Below are 15,293 nucleotides of genomic sequence, written 5' to 3'. Positions count from 1 at the left end.
CTTTTATTGCACCTCAAAGCAAATGTAATGAAATTTGTCACTCAGCTATTTTGTGGAATTTATTTATTTTTTTCTTGATGGAGGAGGGCAAACATACTGTCTATTTTAAAGATATATTTTCAATAGATCTATTTATAATAATTGAATAAAAGTGATGTTTTTTCCCCTTACATCTTAAACAAGTTCACATTGAAATTAATGTAAATATTTTAAAAAGTGTTTTTTTTTCTTTTTCCTTTGAATGTTGATCACACCACATGCCTTGTGTGTGTATATACATATACACCATACTTCCTAACCAATGAAGTAACTCTGAAAGGTTGTTGTTTTTCATTGTTATGATAGGATATCATTTCTGCATCGCCCTGACATTTTTTATTGAATGGCCCCTGAAAATATAAAAAATAAATAAAAATAGATTCATGAAATTGATCAAAAGTGAGAGTAAAAACTTATATTGTCACAAAATATTTATTTTAATTAAATGCTGTTCTTTTGAACATTATATTTAAAAAATCTTCTAAAAAGTACTTTGGAACATATATTAAAATAAAACAATTAATTGAAATTGTAGTTGTATTTTACAATATTACTTTAACTGTATTTTTTTTTTAAATGCAGCATCGGGAAGCATAAGAGACTTTGAAAAACATTTTTAAAAAACTTTATGACCTCAAACATTTGAATTGTAGTGTGTGCATAAATAAAAAAAAAAAAAAAAAAAAATATATATATATTGTGTCATGTCATTGACCCTTCAATCACACTGGGCAGATGAGTACAGCAGGAAGGTGTTTTTTTTTTTTTTTTTACTTTTAAGTTATCACAAATACATTCACGTGTAATATGTCACATACAAAAGAATTCAACCCCCCCCCACCCCGAAAAACCCTCCTTAGATACAGAAACACAGCTACTATGTGGCTTTAACAAATTCCACCGTTTACACACTGAATGTCTCTTCACGGTTGAGTACACAAGAGTGTGTGAACAGCTGGCTGTGAACTGGATTTGGCTACAGTATCTCAGCACAGGGCTGCACACGCTCTGATAGCTGCCTCACTGCAAACATGTTCAGCTACACCAGTGTGTTCAGACGGTTGCAGTGCACATGTTCCACAAGTATTACTGCACATCAATGCAAAACTTTTTACACTACTCACTATGTCTTTCTAAGGCAACTTTATCAAGTGTCACATAATGCTACATAACATCATCTCTCACTTGAGGCACTAAATTATTGTCTAAATTATCGTCTAAAAGAATTTATGTAGCAAGGTAGTGGTAAAACCCCTTTAAACCATTTAAAATGTTAAGTCTAAATTCTACCATGTTGAATTTACGGTAACAACTGACCCAACAGTCCTACATTCAGACAAGCTGTCCGTGGGCTCAACAGACACATAGACTGTAAAGGCAACAAATAAATAACATTCTTAATTTAGACTTGCTTTTTTTTAAACACAACTTGTCCCCAAAATCTAAGACTAAAGACAAAAAGAACCTCTTAGTTTAGCTCCTTTCAGAGATGCTTCCACCTTGTGGCCAAATATGGCATAAAACAAAATCTGAACGAGTAAGACACTTAATGAATCATGTCAAAAAACATGGGATCTGAACAAATAAAACAATGGCAAGAGACTATATATATAATAACCTTAATTAGAAATGAAAGACCTTCTTAAGTTTGAACGCTTAAAAAAAAGAAATCTAAAGGAAAAGGTAAAAAAAACTCTGTTCATATATTGCAGTCTCACATTTGGTCAGAGATTTACCTGAAATATTCAGGTAATCCATCTTTTTCACAGGATTTCTTTCTCTCTGCATGTATAAGGTCCAGTGTATGAAACCGTTTTGGAATGAGGCTGCAAAAGCTCATGTTGGAAGTTTACAGGGTCCCGTGTGCAGCCGCAGCGCCCCCCGTCTGTGAAGGGCACTTAAAGTTCGAAATTCCAAAGGCATTGTGTGTGGACTGGCACTAGATGAGTAGTGATAAGTTAGCGTGTCGTAGTAGTGGTACTTGACCGGTTTGCCGTCAGGATCATGAGCGAAAGGCCAGAAGCCGTACAAGTGGATCTCGTCACAAAAGCGTGTAGCCATGGTGTACATCAGGAGTCCGGTGGTGGGTCTTTTGATCTGGACATGATTGGTCAGCCAGTACCTGAAAGAAAATCAATGATCACGAACATAAAACCGACCATATAGTCATCATAATTCATTATACTCAAGTGCATGCTTTCTTACAATTAGTATGATCTATACTGTTTTATATTTATATTTTATACTGTTCTATATCAATTACATAAAAGAAAACAGTACAGAAAATCAGACATTACTGTTCAAACATTTGTGATCGGTAAGAATTTAGGCTTTTGAAAAAAGCTCACCAAGGCTCTATTTATTTGATTTAAAAAAAAAAAACAACAACAGTAAAAACGGCAGTATTTTGAAATATTACAATTTAAAATATTTTTTACATTTTAAAATGCAATTATTTATGTCCAGCCTTCAGTGTCACATGGTAGTTCAGAAATCATGCGAATATGCTGATTTGGTGCTCTAAAAACATGCATTCCCATTATTTCTAATAAACAGTTGTGCTACTTAAGAGTTTTGCAGAAACTGATACTTTTTAAGGATTTTTCTGTGAATAGTTTTGATGAAGGTTTAAAAGGACAAAACTAAATAAAAAACTTTTGTAACATTAGAAATACCTTTCCTGCCACTTTATCAACTGAATGTGTCTTTACTGAATAATAATAATAATTAAATAAATAAATTAAAAAAATAGAATAGAATAGTAGGTGTATAAGGTTTTTAAAAAGTGCCAGTCCATATGTAACAGGTGATTGTAAATCCTAAGTGTGTTAACAGCTAGGTTGATAAAAAGGAGCCTGAGCTCAGTTGCTGAATTTAGGCTAAACCCCCCTTTTAAAATATTCTCATGCTAAAAACCTGATGGCTGTGCAGCTCTTCCACGTTTAAAAGGAGGAGATCAGACAATTGAACAATGTCCATTAAGATGCACTGAACCCTCTCCAGTCCACTCACCCCTGAATAAACCTCACAATAGAGCTCTCTCCGTGTATCCGAGAAGTGTCATTCATTCAGAACGCTCGAGGAAAAAGAGGGGCCTGGAAGAAAGGAGTTTCAGACCCCATATATTAAAGTTACCCCTGGACTTTGTACATTAGGACTGAGTACAGATTTCTTTATTCTGATTCATTTGGGATTAAAGTAAAAAGTTTTTAAAAAAGCTAATATATATTAACCTATAATGTATTCCTGTACTCCAGTTTTCAGTGTCACATGATATTTGATGCTCAGGACAGATTTCTCATTATTATCAATGTTTTAAAACTAGTGTGCTGCTCAGTATTTTTGTGTAACTGAGAAATCTCTCTCTATCTGCAATGAACAGTATTGTATCAATTAAATATTCTCTCTGCTAATGCTATAAATTATAATGGGCACTGATTCAGAGCTATTCAAACTAGTAACCTAAGCTATCTTTGTGAATTATTAATTAGAAGAACCAGCTTATAAGAATCATTGTTTTGATATTGTGATAAGTTTGATTTCTAACATTATTCTATCAACGGACATTTGCATCGATAGTCTAGTGTTATAATTGATTTGCGTTTGGTGCACTGTGGAGCGGGTAAAACTGTTTTTAATGGCTGGCTAACATATACCCATTGACTCGCGCTAGCCTAGCATCGGCTATCTATCCAAATATAAAGACTGGATAATTTTTTTTTTTAAAAATGTCTCCACTGATGAATAACAACCAGGCTGACTTAAAAATGAGGTCTGATGTCAAAAATCCCGAACCACCCCTTTAAGAAGCACATGCTGAGCAGACAAGACGGACACTGGTCTCGAGCCGAATGCACGCTGGACTAACCTTTCTCTCATTTCTCTCCAGAAAGCAGCGAGTGACCGACAGCCCACCCCCTTTGGAGCACGTTAGGACACCCACTTTCACTTGGATTGAGCAGTGAAGAGCACCGTGAGCACCAGTCTCCACGCACCGGCTTGCCACCTTTCACCTGTTTTCTTGTTAATAAAAATCCACCCTCCGGGGCCTTTTTGTTGTTCACGACGCCAAACTTGTCGAGTGATTCTTCACCACATCACAATATATATATAACCATATTTGGCAGAGTGTGTTTTTGAGATGATTTAAGCCTAACATGGATAAATAAATATGACACTAAAGCCACTAGTAGGTGGCAGCAAATCTCTGTCTTTATGAGTGATCAACTGACTCATTCAAAACGGCTGATTCATTTAGAAATAAAGTTAGTAATTGTCTTTATGAATAGGCCACTGAATCATAGATTCAAATGCTTTGTTCAAAAACAAAGATGAATTCAGTAACAAAATACTTAGTGCTGCACGGAGACACACAATTGGTCTTACTTTGGCCTTGTTAAAAACTTCCTTGGCAAACAGAAATAGACAGCAGTGTGACTAATGTAACACACTTACTACTAACATCTTTTTAGTTGAGCTATTGTTTAAAAGTGATCGTGCTGACATTCGGGAAAGCAACACTAGTTAGACATTTCTTAACGTTCATTAAATAAATATTAAAAACAATACAGGGCATTTTTGCCTCATATTTTGAATTATATTGTAACCTGATAGCCTTCATCCAACACTGAAAAACTCTCACAATGTGTTTTTTTTTTTTTTTTGCAAAGTTACAAAATGTCAGTTCGCATATCATTAAAACAACAGTTAGGATATTATTACACAATAAATATTGCACACTCCTTGCTAATTTACTTTCTCCATACAAAGCTGTCCAGTGCGTCAGAGTGTAATTTAATATCACGAGTTGTAATTAAACTTACATGTTGGTGTTGAGATAATAATACATTTTTCCCATTTCTCCTTAAATAGCCTGTCCGTCGTTCCAGGCCAAATGTCTTCTTTTGGACATGTTTAAAATCACAAGAAAATTGCCACACAAGCATCAGTTACAACGCAGCTATCATCATATCCTCATGCTGCTCGAGATTCTGGCGCCGCTTTAAAAGGCATATGTTAAGTGTCCAGACTCCCGAGGCTTAATATCAACGTAAATTAATTAGTAATTTGTTCCTCTTTAAATTCAAAATAAAATGTTGTAGCGAACACACTTTATTTAATTGTAAAACTGATGTTTAATTTACTATTTTATATTATTGTTGAAATCCTCCTGCGGGCCGGATTGGACACCTCTGTGGGCCTTGTTTGGCCTGCGGGCCGTATGTTTGACACCCCGATCTAAGAAAAGCCATCCTCAGATAGGTGCATTGTAAGGACGGTAGGTTCCAGACACTCTGCTCTGAAGGAGGGCTGAACGGCAGACTTAAAATATGCAGAGGTCAATGAAAGAGGCAAAGGTTGCGCTATTTAAAGCCAACTGCCTACAACTGAGCCCAGAGGGGCTTGAATTCATTGAGCGAACTAACAAAGACCTTCTCTGAAAAATACAGATATATAGATGCCAGTGTGCACTTAGTGTGCGCCCCAATCCATTTACAGGAACAGTACTCTGGTGTGGTCGCAGGGTAGGATGTGAACATATTGATGCCTGAACTATAAATAGCGAGAGTGTTGATACACCTGCTTCAGTGAGCATGGGTGTTGAGTGGGCTTAAATGCATGAGCACGTACCCCCTGACAGCATGGAGCAGACGCAGGGAGGGGAAGGCAGTGCGGACGTTCACAGTATGCAGAAGAATTAGGCGGATGGCCCACTCCACTCGCTCCTCTCCTCCTTTAGCCATGAAAGCAGGGATCCACAGCACACTCCCGCTGAGGCTCTGCAGCCTGTGGACAAAGCGCTGCACCCACTCCTCACTGTTCAGGTCCTGAAAAGCACGCTGCACAACAGAAGGGTTCATAGTCACCAGACTGGTACGCAGGCCCACATCAGCTGCATACTCCTCCACTGGAGCCAAGTTACACCTTGGAAACATACACACACATTCAAATGGTTAGGTCTTATCTCATATCTCTTATCTCTAATATTATCTCAAGTTTGTTCCTTGACATATTGTATATGTGAATGCTTATGCCTGTGTGTATACATATGGTGGCATATGGCCAAGCCTTAGATTTCCTCATCAAGCTAGTAACAAGCTATCAACATACTGTATAAACATCACTCTGCGTGCCAGCTTCAAAGAGATTACATTACACCCATAACATACTCTACACAAATGTGTCAATGCAGAACCTTTAAATAAGTGGGTGATGTTATTCAATTAATGTTAAATTATGAATGTGTATAAATATTTAAAAGAATGAATAGTCTTTACATGTAAATATACTGCATAGCTTCCATTTCAATTTTAGGATGGGTGGTCCCTCACATTAGGATGATCATATTTGGGGGTCTGTGGCAGACTGAAAAGCTCTAACAGACTATTGAGCATCAAGAGTGACACAATATTCATTAACAATGTGACAAAGAGCAAAAAAAAAAAAAGTATGCGTGAGCAATAGACCTTCATTCCAAAGAATTTGCTTAATTTTTTAAACAAGGAATTTATCTTTGTATAAACTACAGCATTGATACTACAGTAGGTATTATCTTGTCACATGAGGAATGCGCATGCAAGTGCCTTTTAAAGCTCATCCCATCGTTTAACTTAAACAAAAACAAAAAAAATCCATGAAGACACACACAGAGGTGACTTTAAAGCAAATACTGAGAACAGTGTTGGCATTATCATCTTATCACAATACCTGGAAAACCTTTCAACACTGGCACCATGCCGATTGCTGAGGCTTAGCTGTCATGGTCACACTCCCTCACAGTCTTGTTCTGGCCCAGAACAGCCATGCCAAACGCACAGGAGGGATTTAAGTTCCTCCATTACTTAATCTTTGAGTCTCTGTATGTCCCTGGACTGGGGCTGAATGACATTAATATCCTATGAGCACAGCTAGGCTGATAAAGACTAATTTAGGATTGGGAATATCATAGTATTACACAAGTGTGTCACATGAAGCACACTGATGTAAAAGGATTTTTTTTTTCAAGCAAACAGCTTTAGGTTGCATGCAGAGCATTTTACAGGCAAGTGAACTTTAGTCACTTTTAGAAGACAGCCTAATTATGTTTCCAGGGCTGTGGCTTAGAATGACTTATTTAAATGTCATATTGGCTCAGCTGGTCACTAATTGCAGTATGTTATTATCACCATTCAGTTCTGAAAGCCTTCCGACAGTATACGAGTCAAGCCTGGATGTTCCGACGGCTATTTCAAAAGTGCACTGTGTCACATACTGATCGTAACCTGTTTGAAATCCATAAAGTTCATAATAAATTGACATCAGCCTAGCAAACGTACCGATTTGAGATATTCAACTCATGATGAAACCTCTGTAGCTCTGTATATTCATGAAAATGTACTTTCACCTCAGAAAAAAGATGCTAATTGTGCAGGTTTAAAATAAAATAAAGAAATAAAGTCACACTGTGAGATACAAAGTCACAGTTACAAGAAATAAAGACCAATTTATGAGAAATAGGGGCAATTGCAAGGCACAGTCCCAATTACTTTTTTTTTACACAGATGAGACAAACTGTTTTAAGGTTATCACTTAAATAAATCTGGTATATAAAAAAAGTTCAAATAGGAGACATAATTATTTCTTTTAGAGAGAAAAAAAGTACTCCACTGCTAGTTTTAGGACATTGTTTTATAATTATTCTTTAAAGCTAGTTTAGGAAGATTTATTGTTTGATGGAATGTATTATTTGATTCTAGATCAGAGTTGGCTAAGGTTTCATCAACAAGCACAAACTGTTGAATGCTACACCACAAAAAAAGAAGTTTACCTAATGACAAAGTCATGTGAATCAATCTCTCTGCCGCAGCTGCTATTCAGTAATATCCCAGAGTTCCCTACGATGGCACATTGTTTGTAATGCCGGTTCTTCATTGGAGACACCGTCGGCAAAAGGTGGTACAAGTTATCAGAGATGTTTGTGGTGCTCTGGCGGTCAAATATATAATGAATTACATCCCCGGGTTTAAAGGTGCTCTTAAGAATTGAGATGTCCCTCTCAGCATCCAGGAACCTCAAAATGTTTTTTCTGGAAGAAAAATAATTACATATTTATGAATGCTAAAGGGATACAAAATAGAGTATTAACAGTGAACCACATTCTTAAGAAATGCCATACTGTGCATTTGAATAAATTCAAGCCGTACCTGATGAGGTTAGTCAAGGTTCTGTTGAAAGTCCATTCAGGCGAGGATGAATTGCTGGTTTTGCTCTTTATGCCTGGCAGTGGAATTAGAGAAGAAGAGACTTTGCTCTTTTTATAGGTGACTAGTGAAGTAGGAACGGCATTCAGGACTGAATTTCTGATGGAGGTAAATAAAAAAAAAAAAACCTGTTTATGCGCATGTCTACCACAATTCATTATTAGACACAGCTACAAATAACAACATGATAACAACATCTGTCAGCTCAAAATACTGGCAGCTATGTTTTGGTAAACGCTGTAATGAATTTGTGAAACCCTGATAAATATGAAAAAATAAAACATTTGAACGGTTTAAATAATTATAAATAATTAGCATGCAAACAAGCAGAAAATAGAATACATTTAAAGACTTAAATATGTGCTTGTACGCATCAATTATATTTTCTCAGGAAAACACCACAAATCATTCATAAGTGATATAACAAATCAGATTACAAACCTGTTAGACTGAAGGACAAAGCTTTTTATGTGAAACTTCTGTGAATCCTCAATGTTCCTAAGAGCAGAAGGCATAAAATATTCATTATCATTATCCAGTAAATTCACCATTAATAATGCTCTCCGTGTAGATAATTGAGGCAAAGGCAATTAGATCCTGGACTGGAAAAAAAAATGAAATGAAATTATAATGATGATGTTTATTTAGGAATTTAATATGAGCCCCTCCACTTTTAAACTCTTTAGAATATTTTGATGGTACAAACCCAAGATTATGACAAGCGTGTTTGACCCTCGTTATTATTGATTAATCATTTCATAAAAATAAAGTGTTAGAATATAATACAAAATGTACTCACCTTCAGGGCATCCAAGATGAGTTTGTTTCTTCATCAGAACAGATTTGGAAAATTTAGCGTTACATCACTTGCTCACCATGTGATAAATTTATTTAAAACATGCAGCTTTTCACATCACAAGATGTTAACTGATGGACTGTAGTCAAATTGATTACTTGTGGATATTTGTTATGTTTTTATCAGCAGTTAGGAGTCTCAATCTGATGGCACCCATTCACTGCATCACATGCTCATTGGTGAGCAAGTGTTGCAAAGCTAACTTTCTCTAAATCTGTTTCAATGAAGTGCATATACATCTAGGATGGCCTGTGGGTTAGCAACTATTTTTTTTAACTATTTCTACCAAACATAACACCAAGGATCATAAGTAACTATAGTGTTGGAAAGGTAACTTTGCAAATGTAATAGCTTATAGATTACAAGTTATTTAAAAATGTAATAACTAGAGTAACTATTTAGATTACTTTATTAATGTAACTGATTACATTTGATAACTTTTTGATTACTTTTCTTAATTTCTAATGAATGTTTTTTTAACTGTTGATCATTATTAAATATTTTAAGCATGCAGGCAGGATTAACCAGTAGTACTCAACACTGATTACTGTCAGCCTTTCAAAATCCTTTAACACTTGAAATGAGATTATAATAATTTAATTTTAACGCACAGCACTGGAATGCACTTTTAAAACAATGGAACAATTTTTTCATCACTTGCCACGGTGGCAACTGGTGAACCTTTTACACAACAATGTTTTAAGCCAAACACTGTAAACTTTATGCGTTTATCCTGTTCATTTACATGACAACGGCAATTTGGGGACTGAAAATGTATCTTTTTTAAAACAGGTTTCAAAGTGCAAGTTTTTGAAAACACCACCATTGTCTTTTCCGTGTTAAACACCCAATCATTTGGGTGTTTAACACATTTATGCCATGCGCATGCATGTAGACATGCGCAGTTGCCTACGTGCCGATTTTAAAGGCAAGCGCGAACAAACATACACAACAATGGCAGAGTATAGTTGCTGCCCAAGAGTTAACTAATGCTTCTTCAGCAAAGTGTGAAGTTTATTTTAACAGTTACATTTATTTTGTAATTCAATTTCGTAATTCCTTTACATGTAACTAGTTACTCCCCAACACTGTAGGTAACTGACATCATGCTGTTCACACTACCTCTACCTGCTGGGTGCCCCTTTGAAGCAGTTAGGACAGGACAGCATTGTCTCCTTGAGCAAATCAGTCCTATTTGTCTACTACTCACTGTAATGTTCTCCATGTCTTCCCCAAAGTCATGGCTATGTGCATTATTAAGCAGGGAGATCACAGATCTCTTAAAATTCTGGGGAGCAACTTCAAATGCAGATTTAATGGTGGTGTTGCTTCAGAACGCTTAGAACTGCTCTGAGATATACCCATTAGATCTTTTGTTTGATAAGGAATTATATTCTAAATTGCAATAAATTATAAATCTCACCAATAACTTAAGCAAAAATTAGATCATAAGCATTGCCTAATGTCTTCTGACAGCTAGTAAATGAGGTGTGAAATTTCCAAATTGGGATTTTAAAATTATATTTTGTCTCTGGGATATTTTCGGTTAGCAAATATGAGGGAGGAAATATTCCCTTTCCATGCGTAATTGATCAATTGTAATCAGTGCAGCAGAAACATGAAATACAATCTCACGGTATAAACAAACAAGCCAAATACTTTGCATAAAATGTCAAATGTGGCATGATCAATAAAAAAATTAAGCACTATATGCACATCCTGGGAGCATATACGGTTTTTTTTTCATGCAATTATTCATGCAATTAATCCATCTGCACAAACATTCTTCTCACTCAAGAGCTTTAAAGTGTATGTGCCGAGACAGCTAGATAAATTATGTAAGCCTGAGGATTTCTGCTACAGGGTTCAGTTAGCTGAGGAAAGGCAAACTGTTCATTTTTTGTCTCCAGGCTGTTGCTTTAAAGTCACAAATCAAACAGTAATCCCCTAGCTGCCACAAACCACAGATCAGACTGTCTTTTCACTCGCCATGAATGGGCGCAAACAGAACACACTCAAGACTAGAACAAAACCACAAACCAACAGTCATCTATTACAGAGCACCAGGGTCAGCTGCATTTATCTGACTCTCATACATGGTTTCACACTCAGCAAAGTCTGAAGGACTCATTTTGGAGACCAACCAAGAATTAATACTCAGAGTCTATGCAACATTCAGCAAAATCGCCTTCAAAATGTCTTATCACTCTGCTGGTTACTCTGAATGGACAAAATATTAACTTTAAAAGCTTTAAAATATCACGTATACCCACCAGATTATACAAAACAATATTCAACTACATCAGACTACTGTGATATCAAACGTGAGCTGTTCCCTCAAATTGAAGTACCCACATACACAGGCTGTGGCTTTGCAAACAGTAGTCCTCGGGAACACATTGTCTCCCTATTTGGACTCATACCCTCTTTGATGAAAGACCAAACCAATCCAGCAGGAAAACACAGTTTATAGTCTGTGTTTTGGAACATTGTAGAAGGTCTAATCTGATTATTTGCTTTTCCAAAATGGTTATTAGCTGGTCCAAGCCAATCATTTGCTGGTTCAAGGTGGCTATTAAGTTGGTAAGGTGGTAAATCATCTTGGAACAGAAACAAATCAGCTCAGTAGGGTGGTCAGGCTGGCTTTTTGGATATGGCAGCTTGTCAGACAGCTACAGAACAGCTTAGACCACCTTAAGGCCAGCTTGGACTAACTAGACCAGTTATTTTCCAAAACACAGCTTGTTTAAGATTTTGTAACAGACACAAAAAACAAAACACACACACAAAACAATCAGGGAAATAAAATGTAGAGCTCTCATGAATTTGTGTGAATTCATGGTATTAATACGAGCCAATGCAATACGATGCTCAGGCTAGTCCTAAATGGACTGTCCATTGTTTGGGTTTCTACAAAGTCTCTCATGAGACAATCAAAGCACGGAGGACAGTGTCCTAAACATAAACACCACATAAAAAGAATATCGCTGCGTATTGAAACAAATAGGAATACCAGACAAGAATGAGATATTTTAATCCGAATTGTTTATTGAACATTAATCGAATTTACTTACGCGATTTCTTCCTCCACTTCCGATATATCAGCTATAATCACAAATATAACCAGGGCTGTCCCGATTCCAAACATCAGTATTCGGAATTCAAAAGACATGACTTGACCGATGTGCGCGATTCTACAGATGCGTTGAACTACAGTATACGCGCAATAGAAATCGGGTTTCTTTCACACTGCTTCTTTACGCAGGGCAACACATGTAACGTTCCTCCGTCTCCTCGACAAAGCCGGACCATTCTAACTGCCCGTGCAGGTTAGCGAACAGTTTTCTGCATTAAATATCACGTCCATCAGCTTCTTCCACCTTTACGAAAGTAAGTGTAACGTTAGAGATGAGGCAAACGTTAGCGTCCTTTCTTCTCTTCTACTCCTGCCGCGACTCCTCTGAGATCTGGTGCGTGGCAGTTCCCTTGAAACTTTGCCTGCAAGGTGAATAAACTCACATTTGAATGTTAGCATTCAGTTAAGCCGCATTATTGGTATATAGGGGCAGAAGGCGTGGAGTTGAAATTGAATATGAAATATGATTCCCCTCTCCTTCTTGCTCTCTTTGTTGCTATCTTGACAAAGACTCTGACGTTTGGTTTTCTAAGGTGAGGACTTTCCATTGACTTCTGTTGTTTGTATATTGAGCTAATGTTTTTTTCTAACCTCTAATCCTAAATCCGTGTCCGAACCAGGTGCGACGCAGGGTTACGACCGAAAAGCATTTGTCTGTCTACAGTGAACCCGATACAACTGCACGACGCGACATAATCAATCACAAATCACAGCCAATCAGAACAGTTCCCTCCGTCCGCGCGCTTTATCGTGCTGCACAACGTAAAACACCTTTCATTTTCACGACTTTCGGGCTGGTTTTATGCTTTTCATAATTTTCTTTGTAGAAAATTTGATTTGTCATATGATATTATCCACAACCAACCTTACCTCATGAGAGTTTCATGTGGGCGGGGCTACGCAACGCCGCAGTACAATGCAACATTTTTCCTGTAAATGTGCAAGACTTTGATTTATTAGCCGCTCTATAAATAACTAGTAGAATAACCGAGTGCAGTAACAGTAAAACGGTTTTCTCACATTTGTTTATGATTACAATAATACATTGAATCGATAACAATAGCCTACCAGTTTGCAATATCAAACATCAACAGTTAATGCTAATCGATATTGCTGATTCTGAATGCAGTTTTTTATGGGACAAAAACAGTAATTTCAATAGGAATGAGAAATTTCATGTGAGGGTGAAAAGTTTCTCATGCAGATTTTGCAGCCTACTTAGTTTGAAAGTGACTTCTCTGTGAGCTGTGCTTCATACATCACTACATATTCTATATATTCAGTATATACTTGCTGGTCGCCTGTCACAGTCCCAGCTGGTTAGAAAACAAATGTAATTGCTGGAGGACACAGTGTCATTGTGCTAATGGGGTTTTGCCTACATTGGGACATTTGATAATTTGAACCCCACTACCAACGCACACACACACAGACAAAAGCAGCTGCTGCTTCAGCCAACAGTCTTTTCATCTGATTTAATTGAAAAACTTTACATTTGTGAGAAGGTTGTTTCAGTGATCTACAGAGCTAAAACAATTAGGCACTATAATTGTTTTATAGCTGAGATCGACTGGTTATCATGATCACTCACCAAGTGTTTCAGAACACCTGATGTTATGAGAGGTAGCCAATTAAAATTTGCTGTCTTTTAAGAGTGCATCCAGCAGACATAACTGGAGGAAAAAGCTGACAAAAATGTTTCTTACCAAGATTGTGGATGACAGTTTTCACTGTCTTCCAGGCTCAGGAATACACTGAAATAATCCTGGCATATCATTTCTAAACCTACAAATGAAGAAGCTTCTCGCGCTTTTAAAGATGTACTGTTTAGGCCTATATCACAGTTTCTTGTCACTGCTCACTGCTTATGAAAATATGCTGCTTGTGTATGCAAATGTAAGTTTGAATTAGGAAACACTGATATAACAGTAAAGTGGGACACTTTGGGAGTTTTATCTTATTTATTCTATTTTTATTATTCAAATATCATCATGCACTGCTGCCATCCCATCATCCCATGCATATTGAGGAAAAACCTAATACTCTTTTTAGAACTGAAAGAATACATATAATGATACAAGAGTAAACTGTCCTACTTCACCTATATTCGACCTGTTGGCTGATGGTTGTTCATGATTACTTATGAATTCTTGCATCAAGTTCATCTTGTCATTAAACTAACTTTTGCTATTTTGTCAGCTTAAGAACTGTAATTTTCTTTCTTTGTCAAAGTTCTGAGTATATTTGCAAATAAGCTCACAAAAGTGGTGTTCTGTGCCCCCAAACATATAGTGAAGTTCTGAAAGAAGTAGAAGAAATCTTATTTGAATCATTCTGATACATTTGTGTGCTTTGTGCCACCAGAGATGGCCTAGAAATGGTGGTGTCCATGGAGAAAAGAGTAAGGAGATGAAAAGGGGGTCATCTTTCTGCCATACTTTTAATTTGTCCTCACAATTGCTTTAAAGGGAGTCTGTATGCATGTGATGTATGTATGATAGGTTGTGAAAACCTTTTGATTAACATTTTGTTTATGTGTGTGCATTTAATATATAGGCTAAAATGCTTAAAAAAAAGTCCTTTACAGGGGTCATGAACTGAGAAATCAAAATTCCCTTGATCTTTTGACATATATGAGGTCATTGTACTATAAACAGTCATCAGAAATAGAACAGGGCATCAGTTTACTATCGGGAATTTGTTCCGTTGAGTCACGCTGCAGTGTATCCAATGTAAACTGATTAATTCGGTTTACTATCTTTTGTTGCATCGCATCGTGCCACGCCAAGTGTTCAGTGTTCACTAAGGCAACCAAAAAAGGTTCTTCAATAGCATCACTTCGAAAACCCCCATTTTGAACCCATAAATACTAGTGTAGTGAAGTAAAAGCAGTGAAAAAGTAAATCAAATGCAGTTTAACCGTCTTAAAAGGTAATTTGGAAACTTGGACCATGCAGGCTACTGAAACTGTCGGAGAGTCAGCGGAGCTGCCTGCAAATAAATGAGCAACATTTCATGTCAG

General features: G+C 36.7%; 1 protein-coding gene across 1 annotated transcript; it reads right to left on the bottom strand.

The window, feature by feature from the left end:
• Positions 1-1,725: 1,725 nt before the first annotated feature.
• On the bottom strand, positions 1,726-13,013 carry LOC132156091 (alpha-2,8-sialyltransferase 8B-like). Its single transcript, XM_059564925.1, has 6 exons — positions 12,210-13,013; positions 8,721-8,777; positions 8,223-8,378; positions 7,847-8,104; positions 5,671-5,964; positions 1,726-2,161 (listed from the first exon to the last, which is right to left on the bottom strand). Exons 1-6 carry the CDS (start codon positions 12,305-12,307, stop codon positions 1,876-1,878), a joined length of 1,149 nt encoding a protein of 382 aa, XP_059420908.1. The 5' UTR covers positions 12,308-13,013; the 3' UTR covers positions 1,726-1,875.
• Between the last annotated feature and the right edge of the window lie 2,280 nt (positions 13,014-15,293).

This window comes from Carassius carassius, chromosome 13 (assembly GCF_963082965.1).
Source record: "Carassius carassius chromosome 13, fCarCar2.1, whole genome shotgun sequence".
NCBI lineage: Eukaryota > Metazoa > Chordata > Actinopteri > Cypriniformes > Cyprinidae > Carassius > Carassius carassius.
Note: the sequence above shows the minus strand (reverse complement) of the source record. Positions and strands in the feature narration are given on the sequence as shown.

Bases quoted from the DNA above. Each gene is read 5' to 3' on its own strand.
- LOC132156091 (XM_059564925.1), bottom strand. From the start codon at position 12,307: ATGTCTTTTGAATTCCGAATACTGATGTTTGGAATCGGGACAGCCCTG. The intron at 8,379-8,720 runs GTTTGTAATCTG...TACCTCCATCAG, and splicing joins TTTGTCCTTCAGTCTAACAG to AAATTCAGTCCTGAATGCCG. The intron at 5,965-7,846 runs GTAAACTTCTTT...TATGTTTCCAAG, and splicing joins TCACATGACTTTGTCATTAG to GTGTAACTTGGCTCCAGTGG.